This window comes from Phoenix dactylifera, chromosome 10, assembly GCF_009389715.1.
Source record: "Phoenix dactylifera cultivar Barhee BC4 chromosome 10, palm_55x_up_171113_PBpolish2nd_filt_p, whole genome shotgun sequence".
In the NCBI taxonomy this organism is placed as follows: Eukaryota; Viridiplantae; Streptophyta; class Magnoliopsida; order Arecales; family Arecaceae; genus Phoenix; species Phoenix dactylifera.
The window spans coordinates 2,077,717-2,094,675 of record NC_052401.1 but is presented as its reverse complement, the minus strand read 5'-3'; the positions used below and the strand labels follow the sequence as shown (position 1 = coordinate 2,094,675).

The 16,959-nt window shown below is 36.7% G+C and overlaps 2 protein-coding genes and 1 long non-coding RNA gene across 4 annotated transcripts; 1 reads left to right on the top strand and 2 right to left on the bottom strand.

Moving 5' to 3' along the window:
• Window positions 1–2,323: 2,323 nt before the first annotated feature.
• On the bottom strand, window positions 2,324–6,149 carry LOC113462469. Its single transcript, XR_003384878.2, has 2 exons — window positions 6,061–6,149; window positions 2,324–4,799 (listed from the first exon to the last, which is right to left on the bottom strand). It is a non-coding gene; the product is annotated as an uncharacterized LOC113462469 (long non-coding RNA).
• LOC103703230 (NAC domain-containing protein 90-like) lies at window positions 4,798–6,776 on the top strand. The gene is made up of 2 exons (XM_026802990.2): window positions 4,798–5,494; window positions 6,082–6,776. The coding sequence occupies exons 1-2, from the start codon at window positions 5,153–5,155 to the stop codon at window positions 6,355–6,357; spliced, it is 618 nt and encodes a 205-aa protein (XP_026658791.2). The 5' UTR covers window positions 4,798–5,152; the 3' UTR covers window positions 6,358–6,776.
• Window positions 6,777–9,484: 2,708 nt separating this feature from the next.
• On the bottom strand, window positions 9,485–16,813 carry LOC103703105 (vacuolar protein sorting-associated protein 55 homolog). 2 transcript variants are annotated; one of them, XM_008785816.3, is made up of 5 exons: window positions 16,724–16,813; window positions 15,456–15,507; window positions 11,905–11,944; window positions 11,743–11,827; window positions 9,485–9,859 (listed from the first exon to the last, which is right to left on the bottom strand). In XM_008785816.3, exons 2-5 carry the CDS (start codon window positions 15,486–15,488, stop codon window positions 9,676–9,678), a joined length of 342 nt encoding a protein of 113 aa, XP_008784038.1. In that variant the 5' UTR covers window positions 15,489–15,507; window positions 16,724–16,813; the 3' UTR covers window positions 9,485–9,675. The 2 variants fall into 2 exon arrangements, with proteins under 2 accessions (XP_008784038.1, XP_038986680.1); XM_039130752.1 differs by lacking the exon at window positions 16,724–16,813 and adding an exon at window positions 15,590–15,608.
• Window positions 16,814–16,959: the final 146 nt, after the last annotated feature.

Genomic DNA, 16,959 nt, shown 5'->3' with positions numbered 1-16,959 from the left:
TGATCTTAATTAATAACTGAAATGTGCGTTGCACTAGAAAGAACTCTGAGAGTTCTAAGAGAGTTGCAAAGTAGTTATCTTGTCTGCTTGTGTTCTATGATTTCTATCAATGAAATGGTAGGCCTTTAGACCTCCTTGTCCATCAAAAAAAAAAAAAAAACAAAACAAAAAAGAGAGAAAAGAAAAAAAAAGTTCTCATCCCTCTCTCTCTCTCTCTCTCTCTCTCTCTCTCTCTTAACAGGAAAAAAAAGGTCCCCAATTTACTGTGCCCTTGCATGGTTCATTATTTTCTACAGTGTTCGCCTGTTATCCTCTTAGTTAAATCATCATTTGGATTGTTATAGGTCGACTTGATCCTTAGCGCTTTTTTTTTTTTTGTCTTTTAACAACCGCGCCTCACACTAAACATGCATGAGTGTAGCAAAACTTGATCATTAGCTACCAAACATTTTTTAGTACTGCTACAAGTACCACTGGATTTGTTGAGCACCTAATTTAAATGAAAAGATTAAGAAAAGAGAAACCCCGGTGTTAGGATAGACCAAAACCATACTAAAGCTAGACTCGAGATGCCAACCTCTTAATCATGTGAGTCATCAGGGGCTCCTGCGGATCCTCCCATGTTCTGAATACTTGCTTGCATCGAATTCAACCCAAATCAAGAGCAAGTTGGCTCCGGTTCCAGATTCCAAACTACAAATTAATGAACATGCAGACACCAAAGTCTTAACCATACCATTGCTGTGTCACCCTAACACTAGCCTCTTCCTTATCTTCTCTGTTAATGTGATGTTAGCTATATTAGTCCAAATCTGATTGATATTTTTTTATTGACACATAAACTATATTAATAAAAGAAATATCGATTAGATTTGGACTAATATATTTTGTGTGTCTAATAAAGGAAATATCGATTAGAACTAGACTAATACAACTATATATAGCTTATATCACCCTAACATTCTTGGGTAATTATTTCATCTGAAACATTCTCATGTGAAACTGAGATTGCATTGCCCCCTTTTCTCTTGTGTCAATCAACCATGCAAAGGTACAATTAAGGCTGCAATTATCAAATGGGAAGACAGATGGCAAATTGCTCTTCTTTTCCTTTTCGAGGGAAGTTAGGCTCAAGGAGTCTAACAGGAATTCATTGAGATAATGAAAGAAACAAGTTAGTTCTTTTTTATATACTACAAGTTGTTCTAGGGGTATCCGAATTTAGTCCCATATCGACCAAGTAGCGGAAAGGTTTGTGCCTTAAATAGGGGGGCTCAAAGTCTTTCCCTTAGGAGGTGTCTTTTAAAGGACAAAATCGTAAGGGGCTAGTACCTATACGGACCCCCAGAGCGGATAATACCTCATGCTGGGACGCAGCTCGCTTTCCCTACTCGACTCAGTGTGGGACTATGCTGTTGACCGTGGGGGCTAGTACCTATGCGGACCCCCAAAGCGGTAACAACACAAGTAATAATTGGAACAAAGATATATTTATCATTCTAGAATTGTTACTACATGCATGTCCGTGGGGCAAGAATGGGTCCGAACCCAGTAGACAAGCTAGCCGAAGAGGTCTTGCACAATATCTACTGCTCTAAGTATGAGAAGAGGCACAGCTGCGGACATATAAAGTATCCTTTATGCAGCACTATAAAAAAAATCTTAAAATTGGAGTCAAGGACATTTCCAATCTTATCCCTGGATTCCACCGATCTCTCTCTCTCTCTCTCTCTCTCTCTCTATCTATCTCTATGATTATTAAATAAATAGAAGAGAGAAGGCAAATATTTAAAATTCATGGAAAATTTTTAAAGCCGCAACATCCTTAAATTTAGGCCACATCATCTGATTAATTACTAAATAAGTTGAAAGTGGGCAAGCCAAATTCTCAAATCTAAACTAGAATGATTGTACAAAAAAAAAAAAAAGAATTTGATGGTCTCTCTTTCCTCCTCTTCTTGGCGAAGGCCAGCTCTCACCAACAGTAGTAAAACAGCCTTCTTAACTTTTACATAGTTACATATATATATATATATATATATATATATATATATATATATATATATATATATATATATATATATATATATATATATATATATATATATATATATATATATATATATATATATATATATATTATTTGTCAATATTTTATTTTTATTTTTTATGTAAATGATCAAAGAATTTTAGAAGTATTCCATCATGCGATCCATTCCCGAGCAAAAAAGAGAAAAATCAATTGATAGTTTTGAAACGGGGGAGGGTCCAGGTCTTCACCACCGTCTCTGTGTGTCCCTTTCTTGATTGGGTTTTATTTCAACTCCAAACGTTGAATTGAATCAATCATCTGGTCGAGAAAGAGAACGCGGTTGTCGCACGTCACGCGAATCCTCCCCTTCTTGTTGACTTTGATCTACTTGGCCTCTGTCTTCTAAGTTTTCCAACAAGATAAATTGAAATGGAGACGTGAATAGAATTAAAACATTAATTAACCACTTCAGCAACCTCAGTGAGATGCAACGAAGAGGCTCATAATTTGGGTGGTGGGTCCATGGGAATTTTGAGCTAATGCTATCAAGGTGCACCTGGCGTGTGATGTACGAGTCGATAACTACACAAGCATATGCACATAATGAGGCACCCTATACTGTTATACATTCTCATTGCATGATATAGAACTAGTGAGATAGTGCCATACACAAACCATCAAATATTGCAATGAGCATGAGATCTTACAAAATCCCTAGCCCAAGGAGCCACTAATGCCAAATTCAATTTCTAAAAAATCTGTATTTGATATAAGGTAACAAACATGATGATTCAGAAAGATCACCATACTTGACGTGAATTGCCCTAGTTGGTTTTATTGACATGTTGCCATATATATTACATATGACCGTGAACAATTAAATCTCGAGATTTGGTCATTTTTGAGGTAAACCTTTCGATACATTTACAATTCATTGTTGAAGTAATATCTAATATATATATATATTGCTGGCTTTGCAGGGTTGCACTTACTAATTTGCAAGGTCCGAGTTAAAGGAATTTGTTTCTTATCTCCATTTGGATCACATGAAATGAGTGCCAATTAATGTAGCAATCAATTGTTGCTCTATCTTGAAAATTAAGGCACGTAGACACATATATCATCCTAGCTATAGTGACTACCCTATCGCATATGTGTAGATCTTTGGGTCCCATTTGAGCTACAAGATATGCGTGTGTCCTGCAATTTTAGGTGAGGATGAAGTATGAGACTATCTATATCATCTATCATGAAAACCATGGTTATTATCTATCTATTTCTTATGATAATGCAATCCATTTTGTATTTATTACTGGAGATAAACCATACCTGCAGTGATCAAAGAGGCTTCCGATCTGGTTCCTAATTGGCTCAATTGGTAAAATCCCTAGAGTTATAAGGTGCTAGTAACTTGGACTTGACTTCTGCTTTCACTAGTTTATCTAAATAAATTGGATGAAGCTGCAAATTAAGATGGAAATCCTTTCATGTCATCTCATAAAATTAAAGGGCTCTTTCCAAGTAACTACTTCTTACTTAGATATGCATTCTTCCGTTGGCTTTAATTGCATAGTTTATGGACTTTGGATGCATGAAATTTAATTAAGTCAACCACCTCTTTGTATATAGTTACTATTTACTCTGCAACGATGAACTTACGCATGCAAAATCAAATCATTCTATGGAACAAAGATTACCATTGAATCGATATTTTTTTTTAAAAAAAATGTAACTCTTGATGAATTTGTTAAACGAGGATACGAAACTTGCATTGATTCAATAAAAGGTGGCCGAACCTCCCATGACTTCAAGGTCAAGCAACTTTTAAGGGTAATAACAGGAGGCTCCACGGCGACCTGAACCAAGGTTTTGAAGACCACGTTCCATCTTCCCGCTAATGTAGTCAAGCGTTCATATTTACAGTAAGGATTTGAATTCCTAAGTGCGTGCTAAAACTTTGCAGTACGTTCGATATTCTTCCTACTGTGTTCATGCATCCATGTTGCCCACATAAGGACCGTACGTCGGATTACTTCTAGGTCAAAATCTCGTTACCTGAAACAAGTTAAGATCTCGGGGTTTACGTTCACACAGACAAGATGAAATTTTGTTCTACGTCAAATATAAGCTATATATGGTGGCTACGGGTTGGCTTTCCTCACCCCAGGACAAAAAACACCACTATACGTTCGGAAGGAGGGGGATGGAGGGAGGTGTGATTGACTGATCTCTTTCATCTCTTTCTCCTTGGTTTCCCACAGGTCTCTTCTCCCAGAGGGATTCAACTTTCAAAGAAGCAGCCCCACACCTCCTCCATCTATAGTTCCTCTCTCTCTCTATATATATATATATATTGAGCAATATTGCACCGTTTCTCACCCCATTTCTTTGCAAAGTCCCTTCTATATACATATATATATACATCTTGCACCCACTCTCGTTATATAAACAACAGCTTCCTTCATCTTGTTGGCTGTGCAGACGCTGCACAAAGAAGTTCCAAAGAGGAAAGGAGGAAAGGAAGGGGAGAGAGAGAGGAGTAATCGCATAAGAAAGAGAGGAAATGACTGATCAGCCTCCCGGCCTTCGGTTCTACCCAACGGAAGAAGAGCTACTTGGTTTCTATCTGCGAAACAAGCTAGAGAACAAGAGGCTGAAGGAGATGGAACGCTACATACCCGTCGTCGGCGTGTACAGCTATGACCCAGAGCAGCTCCCCCGTGAGATCCTTCACCTCCTCGATCTTCAGATGTGCCTCTTTTCAATTCTGTTGACAAGTAAACGTAGTGATGTTAAAACCACAACTCATGCAAGAGAAATCAATACTTCTTTAAGCTCTCCCTCCTCCCCTTTCTCTAAATCCTCTCAGCCATAGAAGACTTGCATCATTTTGATGGCATTTTCTTCGTCTCTCTCTTCTTCTACTCGCCATTGTTTTACATATCCAAACTAGGAGCTCTCAAGTTGCTCTTCAACATGAATGATCATATGTGCATTGTAAAATTTAAATTGGTTGGAGTTGTGCATCCCTTTTCATCTTTCTTGCTTGCAAATCGGCTGGGTTTGCTTTTCCAGTTTTTTGCAAATAAAATCTCTGATCTTCTTTAGTTTCCTCAAAGCATGCGTCATTATCTCAATAAATTTGGGCGAATTCTTTTGGTTTATGCAGCGATGTCAGGAGAAGCGAGCATCCGGGATCCCGAGCAGTGGTTCTTCTTCTGTCCAAGGCAAGAAAGAGAAGCACGAGGGGGAAAACCAACACGCACCACCCCTTCCGGCTACTGGAAGGTGACCGGCTCCCCAGGCTATGTTCTCTCGTCGCAGAACCTGAGGATAGGTTGGAAGAAGACCATGGTTTTCTACACAGGAAGAGCTCCCACTGGGACCAAAACCAAGTGGAAGATGAACGAATATAAAGCTCTTGAAGAAGCAGCAGCATCAACATCAACCACTCCTCCAAGGGTATATACTTGCCCGTTTTGTTATTATGCCTTTATTTGAAAAGAAAAACAAGAAAAAAAAATTGTTGCTTAGCTTTTCCAATGGATTATACATTCTAATATCAATTTTTAATATGATTTATAGAAGTCTTATCTATGAAATGGTTTTAATTCTTCAATATATATGCAACAAATTAACACCATATATAGTATATAACAGTTCAAGAGAGGGTGAAGAATCTGATTCACTAAAAACCTCTATATACCAATTTTCAATTCACTCAGTTTTCTTTCTCTCTCTTTTTCTATCAGAGCTACCAAAACCATGTAGCAGGCCAGTTACTTATTTCTTTATCAGTTTATCCATTCACGATTAAATAATTATATGGTCTAAAGAGTTTAATGGCTTTCTTCTCATTACGAAAAAGAAATGATAACAAAGACTTAATTTAAACACCTCGATGTTACATATTTTGAGGTCTCCTTTCCCTTCCTTAAAGAAAAAAAAAAGACAAAAAAAGAACGAAGAAGACGACCTCGAAACTAAATACATGTAAACTTCAACGCTAAGAGTTACAGTGATGTTACCTTTTCTTTTCGGTTGTGCAGCTAAGGAATGAATTTAGCGTGTGCCGGGTGTACATCAAATCTGGGACCCTGAGGTCGTTTGATCGGCGGCCTTCTGCATCCATCGCCATGAACTACAGTGAGAGCCAGCGAAGAAATCCTGAGACATCCTCCTCAGCCAACCCACAGATAGCTGATCAGAGGACCAGTTCTCACGGCAGCTCATCACCGGGGGACGATGGCTCGCAGCCCCTGGCCGCTGGTGCAACCTTCGATTGGGACATGCTTGAAGACATCATCTATCCGGAGCAGTTTTGATTGGGAGTGTGAGAGAACCGAGAGCTTTAACCAGCATGAACAATTAAAATGTCTTCATCTGAGAATTCATCTCTTTTTCAGTAGATTGAACTCTTCAGCTGGTTCGTGTCAGCGCTGACATAAAGATTAATTTTAGCAAAATATTTCAGCAGCCAAAGAAACTTCCTACATAGAATTGTTGGCATTGTTGTTGGAAAGCTGTGACAGGAAAAATAAAGAGGCAATGGTGACTCCATGCGGGGAAAAGGGCACAAAAACGGGCCTAACTCGACTTTGACTGCTGTCGCTATGGACTTTCCATGGAAATTTGGCCTTGTGGTGTCTCTTTAGAACAAAGAAGCTAGAATCTTCCTCCTAGAATTGTGGGCCATGCCCTACGTACCCATGATAATGGTAGCAGAAACACAGATATTTTCCGGAATTCAAGCCAAACCAAGTATGATTTCTTCCATAGAGTTTGGGATAGAAATTTCGGATACATAGATGTGTTGAAGTTGCAGCAGACGCATCTCCTAGCTAGAATATATATGTGTTACTCCATTGGTTAAATTTCATGTTTCACTCACGCAAACTGGTCAACGTAGCTAATTGTTGGAGAATGTTAAGATAAATCGCCAACTTTTTTTTTTTTGTTTGTTTGATGCGTGCATGAAAACATCCTACAGATAAAACGCATCCTATAGCAGAAAACATGTGGCTCTCCAGTCGCCCCAGTACAGCACTTCAATAATTTATTTCAAAGAAACAGAAGAAACCTATTTGAAGCAAGAAATCTCCAAGGTTCAACGACCATTGTAAACTTGCATTTGTTTTTACACGAATGTATAACTTGTTACCGACACGCAAGCTTGCATAACAAATCTGTTTCCACTCTCGCTTTGCTGCAAAGTTTTTCTCTTTTTTTTAAGTAAATTATAATTTTTTTTTTTACGATTAGAGACAAATTACACTTACATTTAATAGTTTGAAAAAACCTATAATTACTCCCTTGGGGCAAACCATTAATCATAAATGGGATCCAAATGCCACATGAGAAAAAAAATTCAAAAAATGATCAAAATAATTTTAATCTCTTGGTCTCTCTCTCTCAAATGAAGGATAATAGTGTTAATTATGTTGATTAGAGCCTTCAACTCCAAAGGAATGTCAAGTCTAGGGATCATGTCGCTTGTTGAAAGCTGTCATTAGTCTTGCCGAAAGAATTTTCGAATCTAATTAAATTAGGACAGTAAGTTTTTTTCTACCTCTGGTGAATTTATAGTGCATGCCATGTATTTTAAACTTGGAATTTATATTGTTTAGTTCACAATCAAAGATTGAGAAGAAAAATATTTAAATTTTGGAAATTTGAAATTTTAGAAAATTATGCATGTTTATTAATATTATGTATGTATGCATAAAAATAGTAATTTAAAAATTATGGATCAAGCATAAATTCTTATACTGATATGATTATAAAAATAATGATGGATTTGCATAGTTGTAGTGTTTGAAAAGTAATGGTTTCTGTTTCGCATGAATTTTTTTAAAAAAATGATTTTTTTGGTTTATGAAAATAATGTGAAATTCTGGTTGATACTACTTATGTTGTTGAAATAAGTACATTTGTGTTATGTATGAAAAACTTGTTGCCATGAGTATTATGAAAAACTTTCTCATTTGACTATGATTTAGGTTTAGCCAATGGGACCATTCGTTAGCCACAAGTCAGAAACTAGTTTCTTTCGGGCCTAGTCAATCGAGGCTAATCGCTGTAGTTCTTTCGGATCTAGCCCGTCAGGGTTAATCGTTAAAATAGGCTGATGAATCGTGTATTTTATTTTCAGAATTAATCTTTTTACCTTGTCACAGGGTTAAACATGACCGTGTGATTCAAAGTTAGTTTCCTTTCAAGCCTAGCCGGCACATGCTGATGGATCATGTGCTATATATTTAGGGGCTAGTCTCTTTTGAACCTTGTCATAGGGCTGATCATGATCGTAGACATCAAGACCGAAAAAGAGTTTATGATTTACTATTGTGCATTGTATATTTTGAAAAAGAAATTTATGCCGGTAAATGCATTTTAATATTGTTAAATTGTTTATGCTCAGAAAAAATTATCTTATGCTTGACCCTACTAAAGATTTTGAAAACTAGATCGTAAGCTCGTTAGCTCTTTTCTATATTTTTTTACAGATGCAGCATAGTAGATGGAGTTTGGAGCCAAGCAGTAATGAGTTTAGGGTTTAGAAGTATTTAATTAATTTTTTTCTTAAATAAATTTAATTGTACATTATTTTATGATTGTGGAGTATTTTTTTTTAAATAAATATATTAGATTATTTGCTTCTATCACTGCTTTAATTTAGAATAGACCTTGGATGTCCTGTGGAATCAAATTCTAGGAATGTATTGTCGTTTGTTATGTGCTCGGCTCGAGCTATCGGTCGGAGCATGACAAAACGTAAACTTCAGAGGGACAATTTATAATTTTTTTTTTAAACCTATGAAATTTCTCTCTCTGGGGTCTCCAACCTAAAATATCTAGACTTGTCCAAATAGTTCATGTTCCTCGGATAACGCTTATAAGATGCTCATGGCATCTGTAATTATCTGGACAGCACCACTCTCGGCAATAATAAGAACTTTTGTGGAGGAGAGGACCCGTAAACGAAACAACTTTTGACACACGAAAGGCATCCTTTCACAGTGAGATGGTCGCCGGGGACAAATAGCTCCTGTCGGCAAGACATTTGTAGATAAGACAGCAACAGCACCAATGGTGTTACCATGCTGAGATCGAAGAAGTCGAAAAGCACAAGGATTGAATGATTGGGGGTCAATAAGTGAATTGCAGAGTACCTGAAAAACCTGGTTAGGATCAATGCAGGTTCAGATCCGAGGGCACCTACCAGATTAAAAATTATCATGCAATCAAGCAAGTCTCCTCATTACTTGCCTCAGAATTTCACCAGGCCAGATCACCAATAGGGTTCTGAAATATTTAGTTTACTAACTCTTTACCATCAAGAGCAAATCATTTTAGAGGAACAACAGAGAGAATGGTAGTTTTCTCCTCCTTAGCCAAAGTGGAAACATTGTCTGCTAAAATTGTGGCATGGTATGTCAGGATCTAATACTGATGTTAGATGAAGAGCTCAAACTGGCTGCTCCGGTTCTTTAAAAAATGGTTCATTTGTCCCAGTGAAATACATCAAAGTGCGCCATGCCATTACCTTTTTCCAGTGAGAGAAAATATATGCAATAACTGTACACAAGCAATACATGGTGTTACATGTCTCTTCATTTCTTTGGTTGATCCTCTCCGGCAGCTTACTACCAATCCTCATCGAGGCTAACTCGGTGGAAACAAAGAACTGTACAGATGAGAATGAAAAAGGAGACGAACTCTATGAACATAGCTCCCGTCTCAATCATGTTGGCATGCCTCAGGATTGCTGGAATAGCAATACTTCCAACAGCGGAAGCGCCCGTCAAGAATTTCGCTGCATTAATCCAGCTGAAAAGGAGAAATTCCAACAAATTACAACAAAATGGACTTTTGATGCAACTAAAACCATAGGGTAGAGAATTTGCAACTTTGCTGGTCGGTCTATGCTGGAATAGGATGGCAAAGCAAATTACACAGGTGTTTAAAGGTAGATGCATATCTGTAGTCTGATGACAATGTGAAAACTATCATAGTCATTATGTAGCCCCTATCCTCTTAGGCAATATGATGAAGCCTTCAAACATCAAAACACATCAAGGATCATACGATCCATGTCCGCATATTTCTTTTCTTTTCCTTTATTTCTTTTTCTCTTGTTTCTTACCAATGTTACATATGAATACACCATGATCAGGGTCCTAAAAGGGCTCAAATTTCAGAAGAGTTGATGTTGAGTAGCTACCAAGTCTAAATAAAGAAGAGTGCAGGTTATCTACAACCTAAGTAGCATGGTTAGATGCTGCAACCCACTTGCAAATGCTGCAAGTGAGGCATGTGTTGGCTTCATGTTGACACAATTCCCCTACAACTTAGAAAACTAATCAACAGTTAAAAGCCTATAATTTGGAGGCCACTTGTAACTCAAAAATGAGTCCGATACATAGGACTAGCATCATGATGGTACTGCTCGGGCAGTACCTAATTCTTAATCAAGAAATCCTTAACCAACAGTTAGTAAGGCATGCAGCAGGGCATCCAATCTTTCTTAAGGTGGTACATGTCTAAGAAAGGTGCATTGGTTAAGAAACCACGATAGAAGTGCTGTCATGGTGTAGGAGAGGACATTGTGAAAGGCGCATTGGTTATCTTTTTTACTCCGAATGTCAACCACAAGACAGTTTAAAATCAGCATTCTGCACCAGGGCTCCTTTCAAATGAAAAACTGGGACAATAATCATGATATTGCACAAATGGGCTTAAACCTGGTAGGGCACATCACAAAACCATAGTAGACGATGAAAAATTCATGCATTACAATTTTCTAATTCCCAACAGATGTTGATGTAAGAAATACATGTGCAAAGAAAAACAGATGCCAAGAAGGTACTGTTTACCGGCACAAGTTAGTCGGCTATTGGGCCCATCCAACAGTGACTGAATCTAAATATCTCTTCTTGGTAAAGAGTGTTTGAACAGCATCTCAGCTATTCTAGTTTCTCTACTATTTTCATCCACTAGCTTAGGATGAGTCAACAAGCATGTTCTTTTAATGTTTATCAGAAAAGGTCCTGTTGGATTACGTGTTGGGTTAGATAAGGTTCCTGATGCTGACTATTTAATTTGTACATTTCATAAAATAGTAGCTATCAATGCGGACTTTACATATTCCCTCCACCATCCTCATTTTTTTTCCTTCTGAATAATTTCAGACTCATCAGCCTAATTTCTGCAGTCCGATTTTGCAATTTAGTGGCACCCAGTAAGTATACCACATGTATAGGCAAAAACCAATGAGCATAAGATCTTCTTTTGATCAGAGACAAGATGGCTGCTCTCCTAGAAATGTGATTTGACAACTCTGTACACACTAGCAGGACTGTTCGTTAATGCATGATAAAGAATAAAGAGGAAAATTTAGGAGGTCAAAAGGTACATGATAAAGAATATGACAGGCCAACTGAATTTTTAGCCCATCAAGGACAGATAAACCAAGAATATCAGATTGTTCTTGCATCTTCAAAAGGTAATTACTAGCTAAAAAGGAAAGTCATATGAGCATGTTACGAATACTAGAGGTGTATCAAACTGTCATTTTCAAACCAAAAGAAGTTGCTGGTTTTCTTTGCATCATACTTATGGCTTGATTCCATGCTATAACAGCAATATTTAAGTGACATTCAGAAATCTGAAAATGGCAGCCAAAAGTAAAGCATAACTAGATGTAAACTCACCCCCCACCCTCCCTGCTGGTCAAGAAACTTGTGGAACCACCTCCAAAGAACATACAGGGCATAGGCACCACCACATACATGAGAGCTGTAGTAGCAAAGAAAAATATGTCAGCAATAACAGAACCAAAGCCTAACTAAATGGTACGCCATGTCACTATTCACCTGATAACATAGGCCACCAATTGTTGTATAAAGCACATGCCTGCCAAGATGAAAACATTCCAGGAATTAGGCATTTTTACATGCACATAAGAGTGTGTGTATGCATGTGCAAGTATTTTAGCTAAAACTTGTGCAATGCACAGTATACAATAAAATAACAATGACTGACTCAGTAAGGTAGAATTTGGAATAATCGTTAAGAAAGTGAAAGCAAAGGAATACGAAGAGAGTGGTTTTGAATAAATTAACTCAGTTTACACAAAGAAATAAAGAATCTTAACAATTAATAAACATCAAGTCCCCTCAAAACTGATTTGATTAATGCATAAGACTATGTCCCAGCTAGTGAATACTCAGTATTATAACAGGCCAAAAAATATCATTTAAACTGAAATTGATACTTACAAGCAATCATTTGCAAGAGGAGTTTGTTAGTTACACTAACGTAAAGCAAAAAACATACCCAATATCAAAGAAATAAATTTCACATGATATCCATGAAAATAAAGTTTGTTAGTTACACTAATGTAAAGCAAAAAACATATCCAATATCAAAGAAATAAATTTCACATGATATCCATGAAAATAAAGTTTGGTTTTGATTAATGGAAAAGTGAATCAAGGTTGAAGACCATGAACCCCAATTTTATGCATGTGTGCATGAGAGCTACATATAACACTAAAAGATAACATTGTGTCATGTTCAATCAAAGATGGGCATACATCGAAGTATTTCATATCTCTGATTTACTTACTAAGCAACACTGGAGCTTTGTTGAACTGAGCATGAATATTAGCAGGTCAATTATGGATACAATTAAAACATTTAATAGCACACTGTTGTGTCAGAATATTTTCAAACTTCGCTGCATGATTTCAAAATCCATGATATGTTACAATTTATTCTCCTCAACATATAGTAATGGTGGAATACCTTGGATTGTTGAAGGATTTCCATGAGAACTAGCCTTCTCTTGTCACAACATTAGTTGAAATGCACAATCTAGTGTTTTCAACCATGCATATATTGCCCAAGTTAATTGAAGCCCCATGTTACTGCAGAAAGGTTGATGTTTCATCTCTCAAAATATGAGGTCTTGACCCACTCAATTTTGTAACTTCTCAAACTTTGAAGTTTAACCCTTAAGGGACATAGACAAGTTGTGCTCCATTTTTCTTTAAGGAATTCTTGTCTCAGATTGAAAGTTGCATTGTGATTTTTCTCAAAATAAAAGGAACATTAAGTCCTCTAGTGCGCATCTATTTTTTGATGTAACTCATGGAGCTTATTTAATTCACAATACTTGTTCCCATCTTCTTATCTTATTATTGTTCAAATGATTGCAATATACTATACTGCTATAATCTAAAATTATTTAGTAAATTCTAATAATCTAATCTTTTGATTTCTTAATGTGGTTTTGTAGTATGTTATTTAATTATGAGATAATGACCCAAATGCTTAAAGAAACACACACACACAAAAAAAAAAAGAAATGCAATGCCTAAAAAATTCAACTTTATGCAATCTAAGTTCAGAATACATAAAGGCAAATACTCGCAAACCAACAACATTACAAAGTCTGAAGAGGAATAAGTAGATAACCAAAAGAATGCAAGTAAAAATGCAGAAGAATAGATTGAACTCATATAGGATCTTATATCATTCTAACTTGATATGTGAAAACACTAAGAAAGAATACAAATTCAACAGAGAATCTTATGCCACCTCAAAATGGTATTGCTAAGTACCTCTTTTATTTTCTGACGAAAATCTTAATAGTACAAGCACATAACATGTCAAAAGCAAACCAAAGTTTGCCAGAGTATGTCTTTGTAAGGTTCTTTAGAATGACCAAGAAAAAAGTTCAATTAGCTATAGAAGAGTGAAACGCAACCAACTTTTCATATATCAGCTTTAAACCCATCAAACAACTATAGGTTGGACTTCCTAAATGTGACCCGGAGCTGAACAGTAAAAATATGGTATTCAGGTCTGCATACTCACTACTAGTGTAATAGAAGTTGAATAGCTTGACCGCAATGATAACTTTGAGCAATCTCCAGTTACTTAGCATGTAATGTATAAATGCATCACTTCAAACTTAACATTTTTGCCAGAACTACTCCCACACTATCCCAAGATGGGAGAAGAGAATATATACATATATATATAATGATGGAATGCATTTTCTTGATTACCTATGTAATGCTCAATGCTTCAACATGATAGCATTAAGATAGCAGCATACAGGTTCCAAATTCTTATATAAAAATAGCAGGCCACCAACATTTTGTCAGGAATAACAATTTTGTGGTTCAGCAACTCCACCAATGAAATAGACAACAAGCCTTATGCCTAAGAGCAGGTCTCTACATAGAACCTTTCTCTCGTATCAATTTGCAACAGGGAAACATCCATATATCTTATTATTCAACTAAATAACTTGAGCCAATATGAGACAACAAGGGGTAACGACAGAATATATACATTGGACAAAAAATTCCAGACACTTCAATGTATTCACATGAAATAAGCTGTAACAACACAATACATACTTATGGCAACCAAGACAAACACTTCATGCCTCCTAGGCTGCAATGAGAAATTATAGCCCTTTGGCACTAGTAGAAAAACTTCTTTGACATGTTGCACCACCTCCATATTAAGGCTGTTCAGATAGGCTTACATGAAAATGAAATGTTTTGGGCACCACAACACCGAACTCAGCCAGCCAATCAACCTACCTGTACAGCACCAATTATTTCTCGATATTGGATGCTACATAAAAGTAAGTCCATGTCCTATGTAGAGACTTCAATACTCACATTTGGTTGTCAATGTTCAAGGAAATCCAATCTAACATGGGGCATCAACAACCTCCAGTGCGAATATCTAACTTCAGAAAATGTAAATTTTAAATTATACTTGCTGTGAAGTTCACTGCTAAGAAATGAGGGGAAAAAACTATGTTGAGATGAGGGAGGAGAGGAGGGCACAGATCTATTGGATCGAGCCCGGGATCTTCTTGGAAATGGGAAGATCTAGGATAGGCGGCCAACCTCCTGGAGAGAGCGATGTTTTTTTGCTTGGTGTGAACGAGATGACCACCTTTTAATTGTTTGTAGTTTGATTCTAGAAATCAATAATCCTGATCGTACATGGTAAAGCTTGACAGTCTAGGGAAATACACAAGGAGGCCAACTTACAGATTGGTAAGCTCCATCAAACAGGATAGATGTAAAAACTATTTTCATAAAAAGAGTAAAAATCTAATGATGCAATATTAGATCTTCCAAGAGAGTGAAAATAATAGAATAGTGATGCAGAGGAACGATATACATCATCAAGTGATAAAAGGATAAAAAGTCTAAAAGGAGAAATGCAAATGATGTCACAAAATTGGCAATGGACTTGCCTTTCGTGCAGCATCACAATTGTATAAACAAGCAATTGATCATAAGCAACTTAATCTGGATCATTAAACTGCAATGTTTAGCAAGACCATAACATGTAAAACATTAAACCAAATCAGATAAGGAAGTGATACCAGGATTTGAAGCAGAATGCTAGCAGAAAACATAAAAGCAAGTCCAGCTAACCTGCATATCAACAAGAATTCAGCAACAAAATTCCATTTAGCTGCAATAAAAGCAAACGACAGTTATAGAATCTTGGACTTACACTGTAGATGACAATCCGCAAATCAACATTTGCCAAGTCCACATCCAATAGAACGATGAAATATACAAACAGAAAGGTAAACTAGTTGAGATGACAAATCACATAATCTATATAAGCTGTTGAGATAAACAAACCAATTCTAACAGCTGCATGTGAAAAGGATATATATATATATATATATATTTCCTCAGTGAAATATGAAGTTTACTTTCCTAAGTTTGCCACAAAAGTGAACCTTATTAAACAAACCATAACCGTTATAGCAAAGTTTGCGATTCAATGCCACCAATCTTAGTGAACTTGCAATCAGATATTGCAGACAAAAGTGAGAATGTTCCGAAACAACTAAGGAGTTGTTCATTATAACAACCAATATTGCTTGAAGCAAAGAGCCCATGTATTCAGTTGTAAACAATGCATTTGTTTGAGCCCACAATGGTAGACTCAGAAGGGTCAAAAACCTTGCAAAAGTTGAAAAAAGAGAAGATGACAATGAGGAGCAATGAATACAAGTGACAAATATCAAATTTTCTTGGAGTCCTGAATCATGTAACAAAAGGTACACATTAGTCCATAAACAATTCACCCCTGATGCTCCTATATCGTTACATTCACTATGAAAGAGTTTTCAAAATCGAAACAGACTGCAATCCACAAAGATCAAACATCTCACCAGGAAAAAGAAATAAAAAAATGATATGTTGATGAGGAATTAAATCAAAATCACCGGATCAGATAATTCCCCACCAATACAAACACCAAGAGAACTTGCAATGCCCATATTCACATAGTGACCGCGTATCAAACCCTAGAATCAGGCATTCTTGCATAGCTTGGCTACAATTCTTTCAATTGAGCGGACAAAAGAATAACACTCCAATAAATCACATCCTCCCCCTTATATTACGCTTATCTCTACTACTCCGAGCAACTGACACCAAAAAATCTGGGGAAAAAAATCTAGAGATCCTCAGCTCACATCGACTCCCTGATCGGAAACTTCTCATAAACCCTAGAAACAAGACCAATAGATTCCGGTATAGACGAGGCGAGACACGATTTGGGATTCGTTTTCTTCTTTTAATTTTAATAAATATTAAATTTTTAAGAGAAAAAGTAGAAGCAGTTGTTTACCTTCGACGGTCATCGCCATGTCTTTGCCGCAACTCGGAAGCAAAGCGAAACAAGGAAGAGAACAACGTCTTTCTACTTCTCTTTTTTTGAGAAAAAAAATAATGATGACTGTTCCGGCGGAGCATATTTAAGCAAGCGTGTTCCCACATCAAGAAAAGGTTAGCATACACGATTCGCCGTACATGTGTGGGTACACCGGATGAACGGCCACGAGCCTTCCTACGATATTTAGCTAT

Coding starts and splice junctions, on each gene's coding strand:
- LOC103703230 (XM_026802990.2), top strand. CDS start 5,153: ATGCGTCATTATCTCAATAAATTTGGGCGAATTCTTTTGGTTTATGCA. Junction 5,495..6,081: donor CATCAACCACTCCTCCAAGG/GTATATACTTGC, acceptor TCGGTTGTGCAG/CTAAGGAATGAATTTAGCGT.
- LOC103703105 (XM_008785816.3), bottom strand. CDS start 15,488: ATGTTTTCTGCTAGCATTCTGCTTCAAATCCTG. Junction 11,828..11,904: donor TTGGTGGCCTATGTTATCAG/GTGAATAGTGAC, acceptor TTGCTACTACAG/CTCTCATGTATGTGGTGGTG. Junction 9,860..11,742: donor ACCAGCAGGGAGGGTGGGGG/GTGAGTTTACAT, acceptor TCTCCTTTTCAG/CTGGATTAATGCAGCGAAAT.